This window comes from Drosophila navojoa, chromosome X (assembly GCF_054131105.1).
Source record: "Drosophila navojoa isolate 15081-1374.11 chromosome X, UAZ_NAV_1.0, whole genome shotgun sequence".
Lineage (NCBI taxonomy): Eukaryota > Metazoa > Arthropoda > Insecta > Diptera > Drosophilidae > Drosophila > Drosophila navojoa.
The window spans coordinates 28,037,190-28,050,460 of NC_142895.1; the positions used below are offsets into that span (position 1 = coordinate 28,037,190).

At 37.6% G+C, this 13,271-nt stretch overlaps 1 protein-coding gene across 1 annotated transcript in view; it reads left to right on the forward strand.

Moving 5' to 3' along the window:
• Positions 1–12,717, forward strand: part of CARPB (Carbonic anhydrase-related protein B) — a 54,370-nt gene extending 41,653 nt beyond the window's left edge. Inside the window, exons 6-9 of the mRNA XM_030387272.2 lie at positions 8,310–8,405; positions 8,483–8,704; positions 10,989–11,166; positions 12,129–12,717. Coding sequence (XP_030243132.1) covers positions 8,310–8,405; positions 8,483–8,704; positions 10,989–11,166; positions 12,129–12,151 — 519 coding nt within the window. The 3' untranslated portion in view covers positions 12,152–12,717. The remainder of the gene's footprint in view (positions 1–8,309; positions 8,406–8,482; positions 8,705–10,988; positions 11,167–12,128) is intronic.
• Positions 12,718–13,271: the final 554 nt, after the last annotated feature.

Sequence of the window (13,271 nt, forward strand, 5' to 3'; positions counted from 1 at the left end):
TGAGAAATCACTATATCTTCAGGTCCGATTTGCGTAGACATATAATTTGTTCATTAATCTCATCATAACATCAGCTCACATGCATAACTTTAACATTCTAGCTTAAAAACACTAGGAGATACAGTTTTATCCGATTTGCCACGCCCCTAATGGGCGTTGATATATTCGCTATAACATGTTTGCTTGGGTGGTCGATGCGGGTCTACATTCCAAATTTCAGCTTTCTAGCTCATCAACTAATATGATTTCTGGTATAGCGGAAAATGCGTTTTCCGATTTGCCACGCGAATGGGCGAATCGGGAAAATTTTAACACTTTATAAATCGGAGATATACACGAGTATGTGTTCCAATTTTCTAGTTTCACTAGCGCCGAAATAAACTGCGCTCATACGGACGGACAGCAAGACGGACATTGCACAAAACCAATGTACTCATTTCACTTTCGTGAATGAGTATAAAAAGTGAATATTTTAGTGAAAGTCTAGTACATTCAAATATATATTGTCGGAGCTGATAACAAAACATGAGAGTCCTGGTGGAGTATTTCCGACTAAGAGATACCCTGAGCCCTGGCTGATAACAGGATAAAAAAGCTCAACTAGGGTATTCCCGAATTGCCATAGAGATTTGCTATATCTAAGAATACAAAGGATAACAAATCGATATTATTAAGACGTCAATTGTTATTCACACTGAGTGAAATTAAAGAAGTATTAAAATTCCAGCATAAGCTTCTTAATTTGTGTGCCTTAAATATATCTTAGCTTATCAGCTTTGTAATAAGCAAGTCGGAGAGGGTTTCATTTTAATTAATTCATAATTGGCAATTCGATTTATTTTGCTAAAAATCAAGGGAAAATCGAACCGTGGATGGAAGCAAAGAAGTCTTTGATTTCAGTTAGTTAGGCGTCCTAAAAATGGGGGAGTGCAGAACGAGGGCGTAATCAGGCTCAATGACTGTGTGTATACATGAACACATATACATACAATATATGCCTAAATATATATATTTATTTATATACATATATATACATTATTTTATTTTATTTTGTTTATTTCTGGAACATTGTTGGTTTTGTTGCTTGTTTGATTTGGTTTATTTTTGCCGGTGGTTGTGGTAATTTAGCACTTGTCTTGTGGCTGAAATTTAATCGTTTGACACACCCGACCTGCTCTGGCCCCTTTGACCTAGCTGTATGTATTCACCCTTGCTGCCAAATGAACTTCGGCACACGTTTCAATCCCCTTTCAGCGGTCTATGGTGTCTGCGGTCTCCATCCATCTGCAGGTCCATCCGTTTGCAACGTGGCAGCGTGGCAGTGTGGCAACATGGCAACGTGGCAGCATTGGCAACCCAAAGCGACCGACGTGACCTACGGTTTAACCATTAATTTACGCGCTAACCATGAGGTACTTAACTATACAAATGTATCCGTATCTCTGCCCCTCCTTTCCAAATATTTACTGGTAATGAGCTGCTGCTGTGAAATTTGGATTGATTTTTGCTCCTTTAGGTGAGCGCCGGCATTAAGTTCCGCCAGACTCGACTATCAATAGAGCAAGCGGACTTCACTCCGTTCCACCCGGTTACTTTAATTAGCAGAGAAAAAAGCGTGTGGTCAGAGCCATTAAAAATGCCTGCTGCTGCACACTGCACGCTGTCAGATATCTGTGCTCATCTTTTCGTGTGAGCGCTTTTTAAAACTCCAGCAAAACGGGACATTTGCTTTACTGCTCTGCACTTGTGGCTCCTGCAGCGCATAATTAGCAGCAAGTGCTGGCCAAATGTACATCTGCGTACCAACACACACACGCACACATACACACACATACACATACGCAGAGGACAGGCAGGCATACACTTGAAAGGATCTGTGTGCTATAGTCAACGGGCTAAGTCCTCGCTCTAGCATCTGTCTAGGCCAATGCCGCCGCTGCTGCTGCTGCTGCTGACTAACCACGTCGGCCTGTGTGCGTTGTGAAGCTAATTTGCTTCATTTGTCTGGAAAAGTGACTGACAAACCTCCAACATGCACACCCATAGGCACATATGCCAACAATAGATTCATGGCTCCTCGGCAAAGTGTTGACACGAGGCCGTGTTTTTAGGCCCCGCCTCTTACAGCCGCTCCCACCCGGCTAAGAATCTAAGCAAACTACGGTGGACCTTCTGCTCCCGCAACAAATCCGAAAGTTTCGTCCAAAGCTAACACAGTGGAGTCCAAATATTAAACTGAGCCATGGAAATAGGGAAGAGAGGAGAGAACGATAGCGACTAGGCGGAGAGAGAGAGAAGAAGCAGAGAGCGGAAGCAGAGAGGGAGAGCATAGAGCAGAGAGCAGAGAGCGGATAGGCCAGAGAGAGGAGAGCGGATAGGTAGGAAGCGGATAGCGGAGAGCGGAAGCGGCGTAGAGGAGATAGGAGAGGGAGAGCGGAGAGCGGGAGAGCTTATATCTTATATCTTATATCTTATATCTTATATCTTATATCTTATATCTTATATCTTATATCTTATATCTTATATCTTATATCTTATATCTTATATCTTATATCTTATATCTTATATCTTATATCTTATATCTTATATCTTATATCTTATATCTTATCTTATATCTTATATCTTATATCTTATATCTTATATCTTATATCTTATATCTTATATCTTATATCTTATATCTTATATCTTATATCTTATATCTTATATCTTATATCTTATATCTTATATCTTATATCTTATATCTTATATCTTATATCTTATATCTTATATCTTATATCTTATATCTTATATCTTATATCTTATATCTTATATCTTATATCTTATATCTTATATCTTATATCTTATATCTTATATCTTATATCTTATATCTTATATCTTATATCTTATATCTTATATCTTATATCTTATATCTTATATCTTATATCTTAAATCTTAAATCTTATATCTTATATCTTATATCTTATATCTTATATCTTATATCTTATATCTTATATCTTATATCTTATATCTTATATCTTATATCTTATATCTTATATCTTATATCTTATATCTTATATCTTATATCTTATATCTTATATCTTATATCTTATATCTTATATCTTATATCTTATATCTTATATCTTATATCTTATATCTTATATCTTATATCTTATATCTTATATCTTATATCTTATATCTTATATCTTATATCTTATATCTTATATCTTATATCTTATATCTTATATCTTATATCTTATATCTTATATCTTATATCTTATATCTTATATCTTATATCTTATATCTTATATCTTATATCTTATATCTTATATCTTATATCTTATATCTTATATCTTATATCTTATATCTTATATCTTATATCTTATATCTTATATCTTATATCTTATATCTTATATCTTATATCTTATATCTTATATCTTATATCTTATATCTTATATCTTATATCTTATATCTTATATCTTATATCTTATATCTTATATCTTATATCTTATATCTTATATCTTATATCTTATATCTTATATCTTATATCTTATATCTTATATCTTATATCTTATATCTTATATCTTATATCTTATATCTTATATCTTATATCTTATATCTTATTTTTTATATCTTATATCTTATATCTTATATCTTATATCTTATATCTTATATCTTATATCTTATATCTTATATCTTATATCTTATATCTTATATCTTATATCTTATATCTTATTATCTTATATCTTATATCTTATATCTTATATCTTATATCTTATATCTTATATCTTATATCTTATATCTTATATCTTATATCTTATATCTTATATCTTATATCTTATATCTTATATCTTATATCTTATATCTTATATCTTATATCTTATATCTTATATCTTATATCTTATATCTTATATCTTATATCTTATATCTTATATCTTATATCTTATATCTTATATCTTATATCTTATATCTTATATCTTATATCTTATATCTTATATCTTATATCTTATATCTTATATCTTATATCATATATCATATATCATATATCATATATCATATATCATATATCATATATCATATATCACATATCATAGTTGCTTAAAATAGTTATTTTCAGCTCTTCAGTCAAACTCCATACCACAGTGCATATTATATCGTTTGCCAACCACTGTTATTGTTGGAGTAAAGTGAGGACATTTGTAGCGGAGGCAGTGTTGGGTCGCTGGGCCTGTTGGCCATGGCTTTGGCTTGAGCTACGACCTGGCTCGGACTATACAGAGTCGACAAGCCTGCAATCCATGCAGTAAAAACATGTGTAATTGATCTGATTAAGTTGCCTTTTCTCTACCCTGTCTGCGTGTCCGATTGTTTGTCGATTTGTTATTTTGTGTGTATGTGCATGTACATGTGTGTGCGTGTGTGTTTATGCCTATGTTGTTCAGGCAGCATGCCGAGAGCTTGCTTTGTATATTGCCTTCTCTTTGAGCAAACAGACAAACAAATTGGGCTTAGACTGAGTGGGCAGAGAGAAAGAAAGAGCGAGAACTAGAGAGGGGTGGAGAGAAGGGGACGGGACTAGGCCTTGTGGCTGTTGCCTGCTGGCACTCGGCCTCTGTCCGGCTATTTGCTAGTAAATGCTGTAGTTTGTTGTTGCTGCTGCTGCCGCACGCTTTGCTGTTTAATGAAACGGAAGTATAACATTTTACTTTGCGGTAAATATTGCATAGCATTTGTATACCCTGCAACAAGCATTTCTTTTTTTTTCGACAATTCATAATTGTCAATTGAAATGCGTTTTAGTGTCACTTTGTGAATATTTATTGAAATGCGTTTTAGTGTCACTTTGTGAATATTTATTGATTCTAAATAATCATAAATTGTCTAAATACAGAGAGAGAGAGAGACGGCATAGTAAATAGCCAAAGGGAGGAAGGTAAAATGCGTAAATTAAAGTGTGTTGGATATAGATTGATTTGGGGAACACGAAATCATGCATATAAATATATTACAATAGTTATTTCCCATCGCCGATTGAGAAGAAAATAAAGGGAAGCTCCTTAATTATTTTCTCGTAGCCTACGCATTCATTGGCCAATCGAGCAGTCTCTTGTCTCTTGTTTAGCTGCGCTCCATTGTATTGCCCATTTAGGACAACAGGTGCTCAAGCACTTTTCAGTATAATCGCTTCAATTGCTGCGACATTTGATGCTGCTGCATATAGCTTAGCGCTTTAAGAGTCCGGGGACCGGGGACCGGGGACCGGGGACCAGCCGAGGACGTGTTGCACTGAGTAGCCTTTATGTGATTGGGATAAGTAATTCGTTTGAGAACGCACTGCTGGCAGCACTCGCACAGCTCGAGCAGTCTGTGCCATTAACTCACACAATTTGTGTTGCAATTTACTCGTCAAAATTTCATTTGCATTTACGGTTTGTGCCTCGGCTCCTTTATTTGCATGTGCTTCTTTGTGGCAGCCAGCTCAACACTCAACAACTTTAGAAATTTTAATTTAATTTAATTTCTGTTTGCCTTACTGGGCACACATTAAAATTGCAGCATGTAGTTTTCATATTTAAATGAATATTTATACACTTGCCGAAAAGTATTGCAAACTTTGCACGAACTGGGCGAAGCCGACAAAAAAAAAAAAAATACATATGTTAAAGTGAAAATATTTCTTGGAGTATGTAGGATTTAGATGTACATATATATGGACTATGTTTTATCTAAGCTAAAAGGAAATTATACAACTCTTCTACGAACTTCTGTCTTCATATTCATTTATATTTCGTATTCATTCTTAAGACTTCAGCAGACTATCTGGTTTCGTGCTATTAAATTGTAAATGAAATGAATGCAAATTTTGAATGTATTCATTTTTCAATACAATTTGATTTCAGCTCTCTGAAATCAAGCTAATCCGTTGTGATTCATCAATTGAGCGTAAGACACATTTGTTGTGGCATATATCAGAGTTTAGTCACAGTTTGACAGCTTCTCATATAGCATTAATTAAATGCATAATATTTGACTTTCTATGTAACTTCGCCTCCCTCCCCACCCTCAACGCTCGACGTTTTTCGTGCTAGTGCCTGGGACTGAAAATTTCACAAGGATTCGACTTTAAGAATTCATTTCCCATAGTGTGGGGCTGCTCCACTGCACTGGAACCGCTGTGCAAAGTGCGCAACTGTTGTTGACCCACACAAGCACACAGCTTCTCGCGTGATTCGCCATGGCTCTGCGAGTCTGTGTGTGCGTGAGTGTGAGTGTGTGGGGATATCTCTGGTAAGCGTATGTGTGTCTGTGTGTGTGTGCGTGTATGAAAGAAAGTTTGAGTGTTTGTTACGGCGGCTGGGCTGTGTGCTCAGAGTATCTTCTAGATGAGCATTAGCAAGTTAGAGTACCTTATTTGTTTTCATACTCGTTAGCCAAATGAAAAGAGTATATTGGCTTTATAGCTCTTGAACCTAAAAACTTTAAATTCTGAATGCATATCGATTGCATAACTAAATTGAATGATATACACTTTGATAGGCAGTCAAAGTCGATGTTAAACTTGTCTATAAGCATTACTAGAGATGATTTTCAAATTATTTACTTATTTATTTAGAGGTGAGAAATGAAATGCTATTAAAGCTGACTTATAGAATAAAGAACTGGCTACAGAGTGTCTTGGCTTGTAGTTGTCGACTTTATTGAGTTCAATTGAGACACAGTAAAGCCAAACAGAATATATCTCTCATTTTGTCTCTTACATCAATTATCAAATTATATTTGTATTAATTCATATTTTGAGCTCATCTCTATGAGCGGGCATCACACAATCGGCTAGCTCACACGTTTCACCTCACTTTGTTTTCTTTTTTGTGTTTTTGAGCTCGGGCGTGTTTACAATTAAATACTGTCGCAAAAGTTCAACATCAATGACAATCTCGAAAAAAAAAATTCACCCTCCGCTTTACTAGAAATTATTAAATACAATACAAATATTCATTAATTTTATTCATACTTGAAATTTCATTCTTCTGTTTGCAAAAAGATATATACTTTGTGAGAAGAGCCTGACTTGAATATACCCCATAATTCACATATGTATGTATGTGTGCACATAGTCAGATCTGTTTAGGACTTGGAGCTGGAAGCAACAAAGCAAAAGCCACTACAGCAAAGGCCAGACATTCACTTGAATTTGACTGCTCTGCACGCACCTGGCTTTAAGCATTTTGAGCACAGAAGAAAATGTGGAAAGGGAAAAACAAGTAACGTTAAGTAAGAGAGGCCATGGTCGGAATAGTCGAACTCTGGCGAATTGATGCCTTCTGAGTGCAATGCCCATGAGATGAATTAGAGGGCAAATTCAATTTAACAAAGCATTTCAGAGCAGAGCCAGCTATTAAGAGCGAGTGCAGCTGCCTACCGAAAGCACATTCCATTAGGAGGTACGCGAATGGCCCGCCTGCCAAGTGAATGTAGCTGGATAGGATCTGCCCAGCCCAGATTGTGCTGCCTCATGTATCATTGGCGAAACTTACAAGCATTTTGCAAACGAAAACAAACCTGCATAGACATAAAGATTTGGGAGCCTTTCAAACTTTTAAATGGGCCAGACTCAAGAGAATGCGGGAGGCTCCTGCACAATTTGGCCGTGATCAATGGACTGGTGTGTACTCTCGTTGTAAGCCAATGCATGTACGGCTAAGCCCAGTCGGATGGGCAAAACAAGCTGATGTAAAATCGATTAGCTGTAGAGCTGTAGTAGTTGTCCGGAAGAGTCAAATAAAACTCAGCTTGAATCATGTAAGGCTCTCTTGGTAATTTCAGAGCGTATTGTAGTGTTGCACCACAAATATGCAAAGCTAAAGCAAATTAGAATTTGAAATCTAAAACAATGTTTTGAAAACCAGCTCAAAATTCTTGGAGAGAGATTATTCAATTTTAGAGTTACATATATGTGTTGGAAGAGCTCTTTCAGCGGGACAATACGAGGCAATACACTTTCAGATTTTTTGGGTGTCATAATTATTAAGCACATAAAATTATTCAGCGACTGTGACTTACGTTGGTTATCAATATGGCTCATCAATCTAATCTATTTTTTGAACCCTTAAGTTAAAGTAACCTTGAGCTAATGTTTCTTATTAAATGCATATATGTATGTATTAGGTATCCATGTGAAATCATATCAAATTTGTCAGACAAATGCATGAATGTGAGCAGGGGAATATGAAATAGAATACTTAATCCTTATACGACATTCATAGCAGAATATTTACGAATATCCGTACACACAGCGTAAGCCGTATTAAGCCCTTTTCTGTTCGGCATTGCAGATACAAATATTCGGTTACAACTCCCAGCTCTATGCAAATTTCTCAGACGCACTGAACCGGGCCCAGGGCATCGTCGGCGTCTCCATTCTACTGCAGGTGAGTCTTGACAACTGAACTGGCTGTTGCCTGAAGCAGAGTTGTGTTGTGTACTAACCGACTGCCCTGACTGCTAGCTGGGCGACCTCTCCAATCCCGAGCTGCGCATGCTGACCGACCAGCTGGAGCGCATTCGCTACGGCGGCGATGAGGTCTTTGTGAAGCGGCTCTCCATACGCGGACTGCTGCCCGACACGGACCACTACATGACGTACGACGGCTCGACAACGGCTCCGGCCTGCCACGAGACCGTCACCTGGGTTGTGCTGAACAAGCCAATCTACATAACGAAACAACAGGTAAGACATAAGCAATAAAACAATAGAATACGCCTGAAGTAATCTTTCAAAATACTTTTAACGTGGTCGCATAATATTATGTAATACACTGTCGTACATATATTGTGTACTTGAATCAATTACTATGCAGTTGATCACAGACCGCAACTGATGCCAGCTCTCTTCAAAACTTCATTGTCGACGAAACCAAAGACCAACGAAAAAGACAAATTTTATTCATTCATTTAGCTATAAGCATGGGCATATGTACATATCCAGGCGTACTCTTTCCGCCTTCAACTCCAGATTCAAGACTGATGAATGCAGCAATTGGAATATGCATGTTGACCAATTGAGGAAGGTGAACTCAATTCCTTCCTTGCCTGCGCTTCCACTAGGATTAATCGCTGCTATGTGTTCACACTTTGAGTTCTCTTGAGTTTAGATTGTGTCTCAGCAACACATATGTATGGATTCTATATTCAGATTCTACAGACATTAGATATTCATGGAGCTATCTCGTTTCTGTCTTCTGCCCTTAGTTGAGGTTTAGTTTTAAGGTCTCCCCAGCATTCAGAACACATTCTTTGCTGCAATTATACGATATTTGGAGTTGTTTGTTGCTTGTCCAGCTGAACTTATTACGCACTTGCTGCTCTGTTTCATTCCGATGTCAGCACGAAATTATTTATTTGCATTAGCAATTGTTTCTTTATGGCTCCCCTGGCTGGCAATTAGAGAGATTCATAATATAATAATTGCTAAATTTGCTGATGTCGTCTGGCATTGTTCCGGCAAAGTTTTAAATAAAGTTGCCACTCGAGCCAGGCGCTCAACAACAACAACAGACAGTCGACAGTCGACTGTAACTGCAAGTGATGGCCACTTTTTGCGCCTCGCCTGCGTACCTGCGAGCAAACAAAGAGGAGACAGCATACAAAATGTAATGCAAATGTTTATTAAGTGCCACGCCGTAATAAAGATGCCAACATGCATGGCCATCAGGCCGGCGCTGGAATGCAGCCAGGAGCCGGCGTCGCGCCGTCGTACGTGTAAATACAGTAAACGGCAAAAGGGCAAGGCGAAGGCGATGAGGCTGCCCACGGCGAGAGGTGGGAGCAGGAGCAGCAGGAGCAGCAGAAGCAGCAGAAGCAGCAGGAGCAGCAGGAGGGTGTCGCTTGCACATGGCTGCATACAGAAGCGGCCCGGGCTAGAGCCGAAGTCGTAGACGGACTAGGCTGCCGCCGCCGCTGCCGCCGCCGAGTCAGACTCATAAAAACTTCAACAAGCGAAATGGCACCCGAGAGACCATGGCTACAACTTGTGGCAGCCCCGAAGCACTCAGACGACAGCAACAACAACACCCTGCAATAGCAGCACGAGGTCGATTCGTGCTACGGGCCACGGTCCACGGTCCACACTGCACGGTCCACCGGCAAGTGCAGCGACGATGTAATTTAGTGATGTATGCCAATAAAGCCCGCTCTATGCACGGGGCTGCACCTTGCTAACAAAATATAATTTACCAAATTAGAGTGCCACTGGAGAGTGTGCAGAGAGGAGAGAGAGCAGACAGATGCCGACAAAGCAAGTTGAGATAAAAACGGGTAGGACTAGAGAGAGTGCGAGAGAAAGAAAGAGAGAGAGAGAGGGGTTATAATCATTCTCTGAATCTGACAGATTGCTAAACTACCAATAGTCGACTATTGAATGCTCTGCTATGAGTAGTTAAGCCTAGAAGAAGAACAGCCCTTTACCTTTATTATATGTATCTAAGAATCTTACTTGACGTACTATTTGGCATATACAGATTTAATTGCAGGAATAGTCTCATAAGTATTCCATTTATGTATGCTCCATATTTGAGAAGTTCACGATCCAAAAGCATTTCATTTGGCTTGAGCAGTAATTCAGATTGGCATTGGCTACACTATCAGCCATCAACTGTTATCAGGTCCCCAACGGCTACCCAGTGCGAGGCAGATTATTGTCCATGTGCGACAACATTTTGCTCTCTCTCTCCCACTCGCTCTCTCTCCCTCGCTGTCTGCCTTTTTGCTGTCATCCAACAATTTAAAGTTATGTGAAAATGTTGTACTCTCGGGCCAAGTTTTTGCTCAGCTCGTGGCACAAAGTAACGAAACGACTCGATTGCAGTTCTTTGATCCGCACTTTAAGGACAGCACGTCGTAAAATAGAATATTGTCTTATGCCAGCGTGGCTAAGAAAGGCTGACTCTGGCATTCTGCAAAATGTTTTCACTCGAGTCTCATTCATTTTGTATCTGTTGTCTTTTTGCTTCCAGTTGCACGCACTGCGGCGCCTGATGCAGGGCAGTCCCGACCATCCCAAGGCTCCGCTGGGCAACAACTATCGTCCGCCGCAGCCGCTGCTGCACCGACCCATTCGCACCAACATTGACTTCAAGACGGCGAAGACAAAGGCCGCCTGCCCCACCATGTACCGCGAGGTCTATTACAAAGGTAAGCTCACGCAGACCTCAAATATGAATATATAATAATTATATTACACTCGTATATACCAATTTTTATAGTATTTAGCTCATTATATTATTGAGTCGATTTGAGGCTGGTAAATATAATGCAAATTTGTTTGTTTAGCCTTAATTCTTTTATTGTTTTTATAATAATCAAGATTTCTTGGAATACATAAGACTTTTGCAAACAAATAATACTCGTTCACAATGTCAAAAAATCATATTGGTTTTTTACAACTATCGCCTGTCTCTTTGTATCAAACATTTCGACACTATAAATAATATATATGCGTATAGTCAGGGGCGTAGCGAAACCATCGATAGGGAGGGCTGATTTCTATTGGATTGTCGGTTTACCGAGTGTATTTGGCGAAGGCATGAGGGTTACAAATAAATTAACATACATTCGTTATTGGGTTAATTTATATTCTGATTCCCGCATGCACTGACGGCTGATTTTGACTTGTCGATTCATTTTATACAGATTTCCGAGTTTGAAAATACTTGGGATGTGCCACACCTCACTTTTCAAAAAGTTGGTAACCACTAGGCTTCCGTTGTCCACTGCTAATGATTTAATTAAACTCATATATTTATGACCTTTAGAAGAGAGACCAATCGGAAGATCTTATAGGCGTCAACCAAGGAGAGAAGCAAATATCCTTAAAATTGATATATAAATTATCGATGGCACATTTATAATATTTGTTAGTCTTAGATATAATATGTATTGATATTGTAAGAAATGTCGCTGTTTGTGCGCCGTGAACGAGTATTATGCAGTCGGCTATGCCCGGCTTGGGCTAGTTCTTCAAATATTAAGCAGAGATTATTTTAAGCGTACACAAATTCCAAATAAGACCTTTCGATTGACCTATTTGTGTATCTTCTCATTTTTTCCTTTTCTTGTTCTTCTTTTTGCTCTTCTTTCCTCCTCTGTACATGCAGCTACCAGTTGGAAACAAAACTAAAAGTCAATGCCATAGCGTTCAGTTCTAAGCGTGAGACGTTGGAAACGCGTGGCTTGCAAAAGGAGCTTCCACTAAACATATATATATAAATATACATATATGTATGTATATATATGTTTAAAGTTAAATAATAAAAGAGCGATAGACAGAGAGCGAGAGGTAGAGTGGGCAGAGAGTGCGAAAAGAAATGAAGTATTGACGGCGCATAACGAAATGGCAATTAAATACATACAAACACACACACACTCACATATATACACGAATATAGTACATATAGAGACATATACATATGAAGAGAACCCTCTTAAATATATTATACATAAATAAGCATAAATAAGCATTTAAGGTGAATTTTTTTTTAATGAGCCCTATAAAGACGCCTGTTAAATGTTTTTTTGTAATTTTTTTTGTGTAACTTATAAGTAAGATAAAGTCATAAATGGACATTAATCATAAATATAAATATATATACATATATGTAATAATAAATATATTGTATAATGAGTTAAGAGACGCCCTGAGAGTGTCGCAACAACAATAATATCAAACGAATAGTAAAAATGAAACTTTAGTCATAATTGAATATCTATAGCTACTTATAATCAGAAAGTATCGAAGAATAATAATTAACGACAACCGAACAGATGTCAGCTAGTGAATGTTACTAATGTAGTAGACGCATTATGCAAGACCCACCCGTGCTATATACTGTATTTATAAATACTATATACAAAATCGTAGATATATAATATATATATAAACACACACACATATATATACGTACTTATAACAATTTGTATAGATTGTATGGATCAAATATTGATTACCCCCGGCCCCGCCTCCCACACATACTGAAGAGCCAATCGAGCTGTGCGTATAATGGTAACGGGTTTCCTCGTCCCCCTTCCCAACCCCTCAATAAACTGTACACGCTTAATAAATATATATATTTTTTTCGAATCCTTTTCTCTTCTGCCGCCCGCCCAATTATTTTAATGGATAGCAAAAAATGACATGTTCCTTTCAATATCTGTTCAACATAGTTATATAACAAACATATATCTGTCAATATAAAAATCTTACCAAGTTCAAAATAAATCAAATATGCTTATTATTTGTT